Source organism: Myotis davidii, unplaced genomic scaffold (genome assembly GCF_000327345.1).
Source record: "Myotis davidii unplaced genomic scaffold, ASM32734v1 scaffold242, whole genome shotgun sequence".
NCBI lineage: Eukaryota > Metazoa > Chordata > Mammalia > Chiroptera > Vespertilionidae > Myotis > Myotis davidii.
The window spans coordinates 65370-81313 of NW_006295821.1; the positions used below are offsets into that span (position 1 = coordinate 65370).

General features: G+C 52.5%; 1 protein-coding gene across 10 annotated transcripts in view; it reads right to left on the reverse strand.

Moving 5' to 3' along the window:
- The window catches only part of MCF2L (MCF.2 cell line derived transforming sequence like), a 188318-nt gene that overhangs the window by 38925 nt on the left and 133449 nt on the right, over window positions 1-15944 (reverse strand). For 9 of the 10 annotated variants that reach the window (XM_015568426.1, XM_015568423.1, XM_015568421.1 and 6 more), the window contains 5 exons: window positions 11821-11911; window positions 3755-3874; window positions 1914-2030; window positions 1218-1367; window positions 145-269 (listed from right to left, as the gene is read on the reverse strand). In XM_015568426.1, the coding sequence (XP_015423912.1) occupies window positions 145-269; window positions 1218-1367; window positions 1914-2030; window positions 3755-3874; window positions 11821-11911 (603 nt within the window). Of the gene's footprint in view, window positions 1-144; window positions 270-1217; window positions 1368-1913; window positions 2031-3754; window positions 3875-11820; window positions 11912-12172; window positions 12835-15944 lie in introns of those variants that run through there. The other variant, XM_015568427.1, reaches the window with a different exon arrangement.

Genomic DNA, 15944 nt, shown 5'->3' on the forward strand with positions numbered 1-15944 from the left:
GACGAGGAAACCAGGCTCTGAGAGGCGACGAGGCAGCATGGGTAGGGCCTCTGCTCCTGCCTGTCTGTCCCTCTGTCCTCAGCCTGCAGCCTCTCGTTGGCACAGTGGCCGTGCGCCGGAAAGGCCCGCAGCCTGAGGCCTCACCTCTGCACGGTGGTCTGGTTGTCCAGCTGGTCCTGGTTCAGGTTCTGCTCCGGGCTCTTGGACAGAGGCTCCCTGATGCTCTCCAGGATGCTCTGCCCCTCGTCCAGCGCCAGCCTCATGTCCTCCTGCGGGAAGAGCACGGCACCTCGCACCCCAGGCCCACCCACTCCCCGGGACTCTGACCAGGTTGGAGACAGCGGTGGGCTTTGTGGGGCATCACCCCCGTGAGGGGAGTGAGCAAGGTGGGCATAGCACCAGCCACAGCGAAGTCTTCCTACCCTCTCTACTGACGGCTCACCCACGGGGAAAGCAGGTGGGTGGGGAAGACTCCTCCTGCTGCAACCAGGGCAGAGCTAGGGTTACGGGTCACTCAGGGGCAGCAGGATAAAGTAGGGGAGTAACAGGACACCAGACCTCTAGGTGCTGCTTCTGCAGCCATCCCTGCTGCCAGGGGTGAAAGGGAGTGAGGGGTTCTCTTGGTGTGGGCGGGGATACCCCGGAGGGCACCACCAGCAGGTCATGGTCACCGCTGATGCACAGCCTGCAATGTGCAGGTCGGGCAGGATGCGGCAGACTCGGGGAGCACCTCTCCCTCAGAGCATTTACCCAGGAACTGACAGTAAGTACGTGAGTACAGTGGCTGCTTGATGAATTTCAGCCTCTCTGAGTCAGCCCACGTCTCCTCCGCCTGCCGTCTATGGGCCCCCGGGGACAGAATTCCTGTCTTGGTTTACTAAAAAGCAACAGCAACACCTCGATGGAGGGCCCAGCTGCAAGGCAGCTCAGGAGCTGGGTCAGAGAAGCCATCTCCCATGCCTTGCTTCAGTCAGAGTTCACAGGCCAACCCCCAGGTGCCTCCATCTACAGCACTGGTTTATGCTGCTTTTAAAAAGGAGCACATTTCAGTTCTCATCACAGAGGTTACCCGGCTCATGAGCAGCAAAAGGCATCTTAGAAAACCCTTTGATTCTGTCTTACCTAATGCTGGCATCGGCTCCTTCTACTCCACCATCTCACACTCCGACAGAGAGCCCCCATTACCCTCCCCTCCCACCCCCTGAAACCGCACATACCTTTGCTTTGTCTTTCTTCTCCGTGTGTGCACAGAGCACTGAGCTCGTCGATTGGACGTCGTTGGGCAGCTCCGTTTCGGCCAGCTCGGTCCCGAAGGACTGCAGCATCTGGGCCGTCTGCTTAACCATGAGGGCGAAACTTTCGATGGCCTTGGGAAGAGGGAGAACACCATCACAAAGCTTTGCACGCACCGCACCCTCCTGCTGCCTGCAAAGCGCCCCCAAGGACCGGCCGGGACATCTTCATGGGGACGGGGCCACGGCAAGCCTGGTCTGCGTAGAGTAAATACCTTCCCGCTGGTTCTTAGCCTCACGACCTCTTCAGACACATACCAGACACTCCTTACATAGGCTTTCATCAGCGAGAGTCATTCTAGGCTCAGGGTCTCTCTCCTTGTTGAGAGAGGTGTGAGTGCCGCAATCTACAACAATCTGGGGTTTTTCAATCTTTCTTTTCAGTCTCTGAGCCCAGAGAAAGCCACTCCCGAACTTATTACTCATGTTATTTCTTTGGATGACTAAGGTCCACTGAGACCATCTCCTCATTCTTGGGGAGAAAACTTGGGTTTTTCACAGGAACATGTCTTTGGAAAAGGCAGCATCGAAATGCAAAAGCAATTCTAAGGGATTCACCGGGGATTATTGCGAGCCACAGCCCGTAGCCCACATCCATGGGAGAGTGCCGGAAAGACTCACTGTGCGGTGACACAACCACCTGGTGTGGCAGTAATCCAGGGTCCCGCCCAGGTCCTCGGTCAACTGGGACTTGTCGATGTAACCGTGTAATTCTGGTACTGAGCTCAGCATTATGACCTAGAGGAGAAAGGAAACCGCCTCCAGACACAGAACGCCCAGCAGACGGTCAGGAAACGTTTTCTTGCTGGTGGCCCTGTTGACCTAAGTCACTGGCTTTGGGCCTGGCTTTCAATCCCAGCTCTACCACTAACCGGCTGGTTAACTTGAGGCAAGTCGCTTATTTTCCCTGTGTCTCAGCTTCCCCATTCATGAAATGGGTACAGGATGACTAATCGCACCAGATGACAGCCACTGAAGGGTGGCAAACCCCGTGACCTAGCTGGGCTTGGGATGGACATCAGGCACATGGAAAGCGTGGACGCTCCTCCGGCCAGGTGAGCTCAGCATGGCAATCGGATGGAGCTCAGACTCTAAAGAAAACCATTTGGTCTTCGTTTCTGCTGACAGACTGTGAGGTCACTGCAGGTTCAGACCCAGTTCAGTGCCCTTCACCTGCACGATGGCCTTGACGGGGAACCACATGGCTGTGGTGACCAAGCAAGCTCTTCCACACGGGACACTTGTTTTATTGCTTTAATGTGTTTCTTTGGTCCTTTCTGAGGTCATCCTGCCCATGAGTTCTGGATGAAAATATAGCCCTTGCTTTGTAAGCTGTCACACAGATACTACAAAACAGGTCTGGAGAGGTTTAGCCCAAATGTGATTTGAAACCACCTCATGTATTATTAAATGCTGTATTAGTTTAAAGCAGCGGTTCCCCCCCCCCCCCCCCCCCCCTTCTGTCCCTCAGGGGACACTTGACAATGTCTGGAGACATTTTTGATTGTCACAACGTTTGGGGGGTAGGGAGGGTGGTGCTGGCATTTGGTGGGCGGAGGGTAGGGGTAAGATCATGCACAGGTCAGCCCCACCACAGAGAACAATCCTGCCCAAACGTCGACAGTGCCAATGTGGAGGTCTTTTGATTGAAGCATGACCTTTTTTACATTTTAATCTTCACCCAAGGATAATTTTCCCATTGAGTTTTAGACGGAGTGGAAGGGAGGGGGAGAGACGGGGAGAGAGAAACGCTGATGTGAGAGAAACACATCTATTGATCGCCTCCCTCGCGTGATGAGCCTGCAACTGAGGTACATGCCTTTGACTGGAATCGAACCTGGAGCCCTTCAGTCTGCAGGCGGACGCTCTATCCACTGAGCCAAACCGGCTAGGGCGCATGATCTTCATTTTATAAAGTAAGCTAAAATGTCCACTCAAAGTAGAAAACAGTTCTCAGCAGAGATGACTCTATTTTCTCTTTGTGAAACCTGATTTTGCCAACTCACTAATTTGGCTGATGTGAGCTGGAGTGAGGAGATGAGAAAAGGATTGGCCTGCAGGGCCAAGGCCTACAGCCCCCACTCTCTGCAGGCATGAGGGATGCTTGCACCCACTTCCCTGGGCCCTCTCTTGTCCCCTGGGCTCCCTTGTTCTTCAGCTTGACTTGCTATAAGAACGTTCTAGACTCATGGCTTTGACAAAATGCCAGTCCTTTGAAGGTGGCCCATCCAAGGCCATGCTTGGCACAGTCACCCCAGGGGTGCAGAGTGGCAGGGGGGAATGAAGGATCATACTGCTCCTGGTTGCATAAGAGGAAGTACAATTTCCGCCCGAGGCGTTTGGGGCTTTAGTTATGCTCACAGCACTGAGGTTAGCGCCTTGAGAATTTCGATTATCATAGATGGGCCAAGAATGCAATTACGTTTAGTTCTGCCTACGGAGCTAAAGCCGGGTGTACTTACTGGAACCTTCATCTTAAAGTCATCTCTGTTGAATTTGAAAGCGAGGTCAGAGAGAGTCCTTTGGAAAAATCCTGTTGGTCGCAGAACAAGGACGAGCTGGAGGTTTGCCGGGAAGGATGCCTGCAGGGAACAGAGGGCGTGGCATCGCTGGTGGACCGCTGGAGCTGACGCAGGGGTCCCACACACCTGCAGCTAACTGCACAGGCCGGACGGGGAAGACCTTGTCTGCGTGTTTTCAACACAATCAAGGTTATAGACATGGACTCCGTCAGAGGCATCACCACCTCTTAAGAGAAAAGGGGAAAAGTCACACTGCTTGATGTTACTTACAAATGAGAAAGTCAAAAGCTTGTTACACTTGTTACAGACTGAATTGTGTCCTCTGAAGTTCAGATATTGAAGACCAAACCCCCAGTGCCTCAGAATGTGATCATATTTGGAGATGGGGTCTTTACAGAGGCAGTTAAGCTAAAATAAGATATTAGCATAGGCCTCCAAACCAATGACTCATGAAAATGGGAAATTTGGACACAGAACCCACTGGGAGAATGCCACGTGAAGATGAAGGCAGAGATGGGGGATGGGTCTACAAGCCAGGGGTCACCAAAGATCACCAGCTACCCCAGAAGCTGGGGGAGAGGGTGGAATACGTTCTCCCTTGTGGCCACAAAGGGAACCAGCCCTGCCTTGACCTTGAACTTCCGGCCTCCAGACTGTGAGGTAATAAAGTTCTGTTGTTTAAACCATCCAGTCTGGGAACTTTGTTTGACAGTCCCAGGGAACTATGCTTGTCAAACAGAAATGAAGCTATACACGTGCGTGCGCACACATACACACACACACACACACACACACAAGCTGAAGGAAAGATAAAAATAAGCGTGCGCACACACACTCTTAGATACGATCATGTGAATGTGTTCAGCTACCAGCTTTGCTGACCAGGTACCTGGCCTTGGGCAAGTTACGTAGCCTCCCGTGCCTCAGTTTCCCCATTTTGAAGCAGAGGTAACAGAGTGCCTTCCTCACTGCACTCCTGAGGGTTAAGTGACTTAATGCACACGCAGAGTTTACACAGTGCTCACACGAAGCGCTCAAAATCGTGGCGATGACAGACACATAGTAAAAGGCTATTCTAGACGCCAGATGACTTCCAGACGCTGAAATCCAGGGAGACCCCATTACCAAAACAAGAAATTCTGAAGCAAGTGAGTTCGATTTCTGGATAACCAGGCTACAGGCACCTAATATACAATACACCAGTGATGGCGAACCTTTTGAGCTCGGCGTGTCAGCATTTTGAAAAACCCTAACTTAACTCTGGTGCTGGGTCACATATAGAAATCTTTTGATCTTTGCAACCATAGTAAAACAAAGACTTATATTTTTGATATTTATTTTATTTATTTAAATGCCATTTAACAAAGAAAAATCAACCAAAAAAATGAGTTTGCGTGTCACCTCTGACACGCGTGTCATAGGTTTGCCATCACTGTAATAAACGAACAGAATGACACAGCCCCAAGGCCTGAAACAGATACCTTGGCTCAAAGGTCATCCTGGCCCACCTCTAACATCCATGCTCATCTAAGCAGGACTGGCAGAAGACCCTAAGCCAGGGACCTGCAGGGCACACCAGAGCCCACAGCACCTACGGATATTCCCGGGTTACGCCATCCAGGATTAACACTGCCACCCACCTACTGGTGACATCCACCCTGTGCCTGCGACCCGGCCACTCCTTGAGCTCCCACCTGAAGGCCCTCAGTGCCTGCCGGGCACCTCCACTGCCATCTGGGAACCTTGAGGGCAGCGCTAATACTCCAGTGATGGCGGCCTCTGGGTTGGGTGTGGAGCACATACCCTTCCTGCCTGCAGCCCTGAGACACACCCTCCCCACAGGTTCCCCAGCGAGTCTGCGTAGCACCGCCATAGCCTGGGTGATGGGGACCATGTACCATGTGTCCTCGGTCGCCAGCACCTTAGCAGGCGCTCGCTATGTGTCTGCAGCCCTGTGGGTCAGGGGAGCTGTCACAAGGTGCCATCTGCCCAGTCGCTAGAGGTGCCTGGCACAGCCACCCACGGTCACCGCGGGACCCGCAGCTCAGGAGGGGCCTGTGAATAAGCACCCCAGCGAGCCGTGACCTCCCCACTGAGCCGCCCCTGCTGACCCTGCCAATGCTCACTGAGTTCAACTCCTTCGAGCGGAAAAGACAACTCAGAGAACCATGTGGAGAGTCAGCAGCCCGAGGGCAGATTCCGGGCCATTTACCAACAGGAGGACCGTGCAAACCCGTCACCATCATTTGTGAAACTGATGGAAGACATCCTGACGACAGTCTCTTTCTAGAGGTGACAGCGAGTCACGCTTTTCTAAATGTCAATGTTGCTTTTGCCGCCCTAATTCACACCTCGGGGCAGATGTGCTCCGTAAGGACAGGTTTGAATGCACAGGATAAAGCTGTGCCCTGGTCCTCCAGCGATTTCCCGTAGATGAACTCAGCTCAGGCGGCGAGGAAAGCCACCGGCACTGGGCCTCGCTCGCCCGTCCTGGGAGGAGACACTGACCTTGCTGAGCCTGTGGCTGGAGGTGACAGTCTACGTGAAAACCGGTTCATTCTCCCCCTTCTCTTGCTTTAGTGTTTCCATTTCTTTAAGTTGTTGAATCTTTATATTAAAGACAGTAGTTGTAAGATCCTGGCCAGAGAAGGCTTAGTGACATACACAAACAATATTTTGAATACAAACAACAGTAAATTAAATTTTCTCTGGGCTGGAGCCAACCATATGTACTAAAAGCCATCTGGGAGAAAATAAAACTTTATTTTAAAAACATAAAGGTAACTGGATGCAGGATTTGGAATGAAGGCTATAACATAACATCTTGTTGCAACTCACTCAGGAATCAAGCAATCAGAAAATGATGACAATAGGTTCCTGTGTCGTATGAAAGCAATATTGTTTGTTTTCAGGAGCTGACCTTGACTGACTCAGGAACACACAGGATGTGATGACTCTACATGTGCAATCTGGGGATAGATGAAGAGGACTCAACTGGCTTCTGAATTCATATTCTTAGGTTCTTACTAAACGAAGAGGCAACACAACTGGAGCCAATGGATGAAGAAGTTCGTGGAACCCTGGTGCTTGGGGGAACGCTGTCTGAAACCCTCCCCAAGTTCAAGTCACTGCCTTAACTTGTGCCCAAAGCGACAGTTATCCAGCCTGACGTGAGATGTTTAATTTCAAGTGGAGCAGCTGAAGCCTGACCAATGACTTTTGCCTCATAGTAGCCAAACAAGGAACACAAGTTTGTGTGATAAATATGAAGCTGGAAGCTTGGATCCCAGTGTGAGGAGATGAAAAACCCAGAGACTGAATCAGAAAAGCTGTCTGTGAGCAGAGGCCTCCGGCCGCCGGGGCTGCTGCTGGGGAGGTCTAGGTGCAAGCCTGCCGGATGGGGCATCTAAGACCAGCCCCCGGTGAGTACGGCTGAGACCGTCATAAACACCATTAAGGAAAAGACATTTTAATGAAAAATGAGTAGGAAGGGGGTAATCTCTGAAGGAAGGACAGTCATTCCACCAAATACTCTCAATATCGGGACACCTGGGCTGCCTGCTCTTCTGGGACCAGCAGTGCCTCTGCCCACACCCTCCCCGCCCCTGGCATCACCACCAGTGCTTAGACCTCCGGGAACTGGCACACAGTAGGCATTTATTAACATTGTTTAACATATTATTTTACCACATACGGTGTATTTACTGAATGCCCTAAAAGTCCTGGGTCCCTCAGACACTTTGTGCACACACAGATGGCATCGGCTTTACAGGAAAACCCCGAGTTCTCCCCACACAGACTGAAACGACCTGAACTGCAATTTCCTTCAATGGCATGCTCTAGGACAGTGATGGCAAACAAACAAAGACTTGTATTTTTTATGTTTGTTTTATATATTTAAATGCCATTTAACAAAGAAAAATCAACCCAAAAAATGAGTTTGCGTGTCACACACCGGTGTCATAGGTTCGCCATCACTGCTTAGGACATAGATTGAACCGAATTACGCTAGCTCTAAACTTAAATATTTACAGTCCATTACAACCCTCCACCATGCTAACAGCACACACTCACACTCACTCTTCGCACACAGACGTAGTAGGAGTGGGTTAAAATTTGAAGTGGAATCCTAGAAGACATACACTGGTATTTTATCAGAGGCATCTATCTCAGGACAGTCCAAACTTTGAACCAACTGTTAGACAAACAAAGAGTGATGCTTGAATTCTCAGCTTCGAGTCTTGTTTCTGCTTGTGTCCACAGGTAAAGATCATGACCTGTGCCAGGTCAGAGCACCCATTGCCCCCAATGGCCATGAGAGCCGATGAAGGCCCTGTTTTGGATGGAGGCACAGCAAGTCTGATTTTAGGAACATTAGACGTTGGCTCCTCCAATGCCTTATTCTTCTCTTCCAAGCCAAGGTGAAGGCATCCAAGAAAGGAAAACGAACACCCCAAATTAAGGAAAGCTCAGTTCAGGAGACAGTACCCGTGGTGGCAAAAAATAGCCCTGAACTACGTGGTGTTATGTAAGGGCTGAGCCTCAACCGGGGGTCCAGACACACTTGGAGATGAGAAGAGCCGCTGCCACCGACTTGCTTCTGTGGCACCTGCAGCTGGCCAGGTGCCCCCGTGAAATTGTGTACCCTGGAGCCGCCCATGTGCCGATTCCTCCCGCGGGCACTGGCCTAGCGGGTGCTGGGTGTCTGCTTTCCCAGAGTCCCCTTGGTTAATAGTATAGGCTGGCTGAAGGTGGCAGCATGAGTACCAGCTCTGGCGCCAGTTCTGTCTCCCACCTCCTGGTCCCACCACAGAGCCATGGTAGAGATCAGACGGACACCCTGGCTCAGAGGTGGACGCATGCTCAAGGAAGGCAGCAGGGCTTGGCTTGTAGCGTCCTGCCCACCCCTATGGCCTGTGCTGTCTCAGGCACCCCTATATATTTTTCTGGTGTCTCTAGGCCAGTGATGGCGAACCTCTTGAGCTCGGCGTGTCAGCATTTTGAAAAACCCTAACTTAATTCTGGTGCCATGTCGCCTATAGAAATTTTTTGATCTTTGCAACCATAGTAAAACAAAGATTTATATTTTTGATATTTATTTTATTTATTTAAATGCCATTTAACAAAGAAAAATCAACCAAAAAAATGAGTTCATGTGTCACCTCTGACACGTGTGTCATAGGTTTGCCATCACTGCTGTAGGCATAACTCTGACCACAATGTCTGTCAGCTGTCTGCACCCTGCTTGGGTGTATATTTCTTGCTCAATCTCCCCTTATATCCCCACCTTCACGTTCCAGGCACAGAACAGGGTTTTCACAAATGTGTTCAATACATTAATAGAATTTTTCGCATTGATATCAGTAATTTTTTATAACAAGAAGCATCAGAGTGCAAAGAGAATCTTTGACAATTCTGCTAGAAAAATGCTGATTTCTGGGATTTCCAAACCAGTACTGGGGAACTCTGTGACTTACAGGAAAAAGGATAGAAAAAAAAGCCACACGTATATTTTTATTGTGTAAGAATCAGTGCAAACCTAAAAACTCAAACACCAACTTTTTAGCTGTGATTTTTCACAAAACAAAGTTTTAAAGATGAGCCAGCTTGTTTCAGCAATCAATCTGATTATAAGCTTGATGATGAATAAAACTTGGTATGAGCTTGGCTGTGACAGCTCCGGCAGCAGGCCCAGACCACACTGCTGAATTGTAGGGTGATCTGAAGGATTACCCACCCCATCCCCCAATTTATCTGTTTTGTTTTTAAAAGCAACCCTGCATTTAGGAAGCTCCTTGCTGCTAACCAGGAACAACTGATGAACTTGAGAGATATTTATGGCGAACCTGCCTCCCATGGGGCTTGGGCTGGGTACCCAGCCACTCGAGGATGGACAGGGTTTGGCCCTGACCTCAGGAAGCCGTGATGTGCAAACACAGAACGACTGTGAACTTCCATCAAGTAGAGGAAAGGCAGGAGACTCCCAGGGCAGTGCTGCTCTGCCGGGAGCTGGGCGAGGGGGTGTGGAAGGATGCGAAGCCACATGGTGCTCGGGGGTGAGGGTGTTCCAGGGAGATGCCCGTGTGCAGAGGCGCAGAGAAGCACTTTCCAACAAGGACGAGAGGCCTGGACCCACAGGGCACGCCCGTGACCACGCTGGCATTTCAAAAGTACTTTGTGCCCGGCCAGTGTGGCTCAGTAGTTGAGCGTCTACTTATGAACCAGGAGGTCATGGTTCGATTTCTGGTCGGGACACATGCTTGGGTTTCGGGCCAATTCCTAGTGTGGGGCGTGCAGCAGGCAGCCGATCAATCATTCTCCCTCATCATTGATGTTTCTATCCTTCTCTCTTACTCTCTGAATTCAATAAAAATACCCCCCCTTTTTTTTTAAAGAAAAGAGTACTCTAAGTTTATGAGGATTTTAAAATAAAGGAAATCTTATTATGTAACAGTGATTTTTTTTTCAACCGGTGTGCTGCAAGAATTTTTAAAACATATGATATCTATTTAGTCAGGGGGGCTGACCTCTTTTCCCTTAGATTATCAAATAAAAAACTGACAATAGCCAACACCACAATAGGCATAGGTGTGAATGAATCAAAATTATAACTATTTTTTGTCAGATTGGTGTGCTGCAGTTCATGTGTTCCATGCGATGAGAAAGGTCGGAAATCGCTGATATAACACACTGACGTCTTTGGAAGTGCTTTGAAGTGTTTTGATCTGTTTCAGATAAATGAGGTCATGGGAAGTGTGTGCTGGGGGGGCCTGGGCAGGGGACACGTGGGGCGGTGCAGGGAGACGCTTTATCCAAAAGACCCATGTGGGACTCAGTAGTAAAGAGCAGGCTTGCCCCAAAACGATGTGAACTGTAGGAGCCAGAGCAGACCCCGAGCCTTTAATCATCGTTAAGATGAAATAATGAAGCAAAATGTAAGGAAGGAGTCGATTCTTCCACTCTACCCAGAACCCCACCACAGCAGCCTCTCTGAGGCCAAGAACCAAAGATGGCTGAACGCAAGGCCCAGAACAAGATGGGAGGAGAATTTCACTCTGTCGGGCATTCGGTTTTTAAGAAACGCTTGGGAGCAGCGGAGCCATCACCGCCCAGGGAGACCCGGCCAAGTCTCTCTGGGTCACCCTGCTTGCCAACAATCGCTTTTCGGTCCTTTGGCGGCTGGGAGGCGAGCGTGGGTGGAACCCAGTGTGGTGAGCAGTGCTCCACAGGGGAGATCGTGAGCGGGGGTGGAAGCTACTGGCAAGAATAAGATTCAGGGCTCCCTGCTGACTTAACTCTTCCCTCCTAAATAATCACGGCCACAGACACAGACCAGCTGCTCTGCCCTGGAGGGCGGCACACAGGCTGCAAAACAGCTCCGCGGACGTCAAGATAAATTCCTTGGCAGCGAGGGTTACCAAGTGCAGGATGGGTTCCCAAGAAAGACACAGGCATCTGAGTCAGTCGTAAGACTATGGAATACACAGTCCACTGGAAAGGAGAGGTCCCTTAAGAGCTGTTCGATATAGTTAAAACTTCTAGCCTGAAGACGCTCTGTGACACACTCAGTGCCCTGTTACTCAGGACTTTGTGCTCTATTAAAGAATGAATACACAGTAAATCCTGGGCAGCTCACATACTCAATGGTCAGAAATAAGCCAGCTGGTGGAACTGTTTTCTAATTAAAACAGGCCCCCGAAGAGTTAACCCATTTGAGAACACACACACACACACACACACACACGTACACACACACACCTGCACACACACATGCACAGACACACACATGCCTTAGCAACTGTTGAAGTCAAGGAGGTGGGGCTCTAGGCCTCAGGCCACCCGGGCGGTGCTCTGAGCTGGCTGTACGCCTCGGTGCTGCACCACAGTGACAGCTAGAACCCACACTGCCACCTAGGCAGAAGGGTCACCAGGAAAGAAACGCTGCTGTCCCCAAGCCCAGGAGAAGAGCAGGTGGGACGTCAGAGAGCCGGGGCGCCGACACTTACTGCTATTCGCAGGACTGACGCCTTCACGGAGGTCCATTTGTCCTGCCTTCGGTCTATGACCAGGATGAATCCGATGCCAGCATCTTGCAAGCTGAAACGAGGGGGAGAGAAATATCTGCAATTAACGTGTGCAGCAGGGAGACGGGCTTTCGCGTAATCTCTAAGAAAATCTAATGATAAAACGATTCCTCCCAGGATCCTTATGCCACGTCCGCGCTGCAAGGTAAAATGCGTGCCAAGTAGGCGTCTGAGCAGACTGCAGCATTTCCATGAGCCTCGTCCGGGCAATTTCCAGGACTTGCTCTTATCTAAAGACGCACCAATATTTTCAGTGTTTTGTTTATTTCCCAACCTCACAACAACCATCTCGCAAGGCATAATCCAGGCAGAACCTATCCTTCCTGGAGCTTATTCAGTTTTTGTTCCACATTAAGCGCCGAGTCATTTTCTTTGCTGGGTTGACCAGCTGGCTAAATCCTCCAGGACACGTTGTAAGATCCACATGTTACACGAGTCCTGGCAGCTGAGGTCCTCGTGCTCGCCCACGTTAGAGAATTGCTCTTGTTGGCACTGCTGCAGCCACGGGAGAGAAGCCCCCAGGCATCCGAAGGCTCAGGAGCATCTGGTGGAAACGGGAGAGGAGACAAGGCTCCTTGCAACAGCAACATCTGTGGCAGAGATAACACTGAGCCGCTGTGGAGTGACAACCTCCGTCCTGACTTAGCCCCGCACAGGAGCCTGAGTCACAGCGTAGAAACCAGGAGGCCTCCTCCGCCGGTGCATCCCACAGCCGAGCCAATGGTGCAATGCCAGCAGCGGCCACTGCCAGCCAATCCACGCGGGAGCGAGAGGAGGGCAGGCCAGGGCACCGAGTGGAAGCGCTAACTTCCAAGCCTCTGAACCAAAGGGAGCCACTTGTGGGTTGAAATGCAAGTCAGAATGACATGCAACAAAGAGAAGTTCTGCAGTGTGCGAAAGCCTGCTGTAAATGCCATGGAATAAAGCCAGAGCTGTCTTATCCCAAATCCTCCCCGGCCCTCGGATGGAATGACAGCGACAGTGACACAGAATGCACACCTGGGTGGGTGTGGGCTGTGGATTCTGTGCTCTTATCCACACAGGAGGACGGAGGGCTCCGGGTATAGGAATCTGGGTCAACAACAGCTGAGGCCACAGTGAGTGTGCAAGTCCTCACCCGCTTTCATTCAGAATAGCCTGCCCGCTGTTGCTATTAGAGCTCACGCGCATGCACGGCCAGAAGGCAGTGATTGTGTTTCACACTGTACAGGGCGCCCCACGCAGAACTCCTGAGCTGGCTCAGTTCTTATGGAAGCAAGGTTTTTTTTGTTGTTTTGTTTGTGTATCACTCAAATCTCAGTGCCAGGAACCTAGATCCACAGCGATCTTGCTCCCCACTGTACCCCAACAGCAAGGGCTCAACACAGATGGCCGGCCGACTTGCCTGATTCGGGCTGGACTGCTAAGGTAGGACGTTGAGACGGAACAGAAACCCTAGTCCTGTGCCCGGACCCTCCGTTTGTTCTTCGGGGTTGCTACTGGCCAGCCACTGCACTAAAAAGCTTGTCAGGATATTCTTTCTCTAATCCTCATAACAACCCTACGAGGCAGCTGAGAGAGCAGACACAGACACAGAGAGGTTAAGTTGCCCAAAATCACACAGCCAGAGAGCACAGACGGAGTGAACCCCATGGTCTGGCTGGGAGTCAGGGCTCTCAGCTGCCTGCATGCTGCCTCCCGGGCCAAGCACACACCTCCCGGGCCAAGCATTCCCATCCCCCCCCAGCCACCCTGGGCTTCCCCCTAATGCCAGGCCTGGCGGGGCCTCCTCTCCAGGGGTCCCTGCACCACTCCCAGGTGTCGGGGGACATGCTGAGGGGCCTGACCTCAGAAGCAGACAGCGAAGATGCCCACACACCAGAGCCCAGCTCGGGGCCAGGAAAACTCTCTTCCGTGCCGCCCTCCCATCTCGCCTCTCACCATATTTTGGGAGCAGTGACTCAGAGGTGCCTAGACTTAACAAACATAAGGCATCTTATGTAAGATGTAGACCCTCCAAGCCTCCCGTGTGCCCGCATGGCTGCAGCCGCAGAGCAAGGCCGTGTGAGATGCCCACCCCCAGGAGCTGAGGCTCAGCAGCCCTCAGGGTCCCATCCTTCCACCCACCAGCTGGCTAAGGAGGGGCTGGATCTGCCCACATGCGTGAAGGACCTGGAGCTCAGGGAGCCCTGCTACACCCCCTCTCCACTCCCAAATGTGTGACCTCATATGCCCAGGAGATGGGGCGCTTCATGCTTGCAGAAGCTGCCTCTGAGGGGGCCCCTGGTGTGCCGGGCCGTGGGCTGACGGCTGAAGGTGGCGGCCGGGGAGCAAACAGGGGGCAAGAGTTAGGAATCTGGCATCCACACGCAGTGTCTCAGGACCCTGGGCACACGTGGCCCGCAGAACACAGATGTTGGCCTCCAACCTTGAAACACTTGGATCAGAGGGCCGCCCTGGCCAGCTGCCCAGCGGCTGAGTGAGGCCGATGAGCTCACTTTTGACCTAAATCATCAAAAGAGGCTCAGAGCTGGAGTAAACTGTTTCTGGGGTTCACCACTCACTGGTGTCTCCTCTAACACCTTGGGGCTCATGGGCCTGGGTGCCCATGCGCCTGCTAACTCTGCCCGGGTGGCCCTCGGGCGGCCGGGGCACACAGGCCCGTCAGCTGTGGGTCCGACCTCCCTTGGCTGGGCGGGAGCAGGGAGCTGCATGGGAACAGTCCAGAAGCAAGGGCTGGGCTGTTCCCGCCGGGGAGTGAGGTCTGCCGTCACCCGGCATCACATCTGTCTAGTTCTTGGCTGAGCTGCGTCTTGGTCCCCAGGCTGGCTGGGAGCGTGTGGGACTTGCTCCCTCCCCCTCCTCTGGTTTAAACTCTCTCACAGAGCAGGGATGGGCGGGGGACACAAAGAGAAACCAGGGTGACCGAGGAGGAAAGGCATTCGCAGAGAGGATGGCCATGGTGGGGAGGGCCGAGGGGCGGAGGCGGGTGGGGGGGCCTGATGACAGGGGCCTGCTTCTCCAGCTACAACGTGCACTCATGACTCCCGGAGTCTGTTAAAATGCCGATTCAGACTCAGGAGGCCAAAGTGGGGCCCTCTTCGTGCATATCTAACAAACCCCCACGTGGCTGATGCTGCCAGTCTAAAGACCCCACCAGGATCGTGAGTCCCACGACAAGCCCCGAGGACTTCCTGCGTGGGGAGGTGTGGTGTCTGAGCAGCCCGAGGGGAGGCTGGGACACTGGGGGTGGCTGCTAGACCCCTCTAACTTGGAAAGGAAAGGAGGGTAGGATGGAGGGGGCAACCCCCAACACCACAAGGAGATATTCTAGTGGAGTGAAGTGGGGGCCCCGAGGATGAACCGAGAGGGCAATGCAGAGGTTTGGGGGCATCGTGTCATTCTGGAGGGCGGGGAGTGAGCCGTTAGGGGGTTCCTGGGAGAGGGGGGGTGTTGCCATTGGTGACAGGCCCGGTGATGTTTTTGGAGGAGAGGCAATTGGGAAGAAGTCCCGAGGACTGGGAGGTCACTGCCCTCTCCAGGCCGAGATAACCGGGAGGGGGGAGGGGACACGCCTTCCCGGAACAGCAGGGCCCGGGCATTCATCTTCTCTGGAGCACGTGGCCGATACCTGCTGGTCTGGACGTTTAACCATCACTCGAGAGGGCGCAATAGGCTGAGGGCCTTGCAAAACAGTTGGTGGAACCCGCTGCTGTGCCCTGTGTGCTTGCCGGGTCAGTTCCCACGCCTGTTCTCTGCCCTTCGCAGGAGGCAGGGCTTTCAGGAGATGAAGCCAGGAGGGCCGTCACCTGGGAGCAGCTTGTATTCCCAGCCTGGCCATATGCACAGTTTCCAGCATTCTGTGTCCTAGTTACAGGAATAAACCAAAGCACCAGCCAAGCGCGGAAACAGGTAAAGCCTGAGGAGGAACTTGGGCGGCAGAATTTTAAAGTGTGTTCTGACCAATGGCCCCCTCTTGTGGTCGGAAGTGAGTTCTGCATGTGATGCAAGCGAATGCTGGGTGCCCGCCGCCCCCCTTGCACGGGAGTGTGTATGTGTGTGTGTGG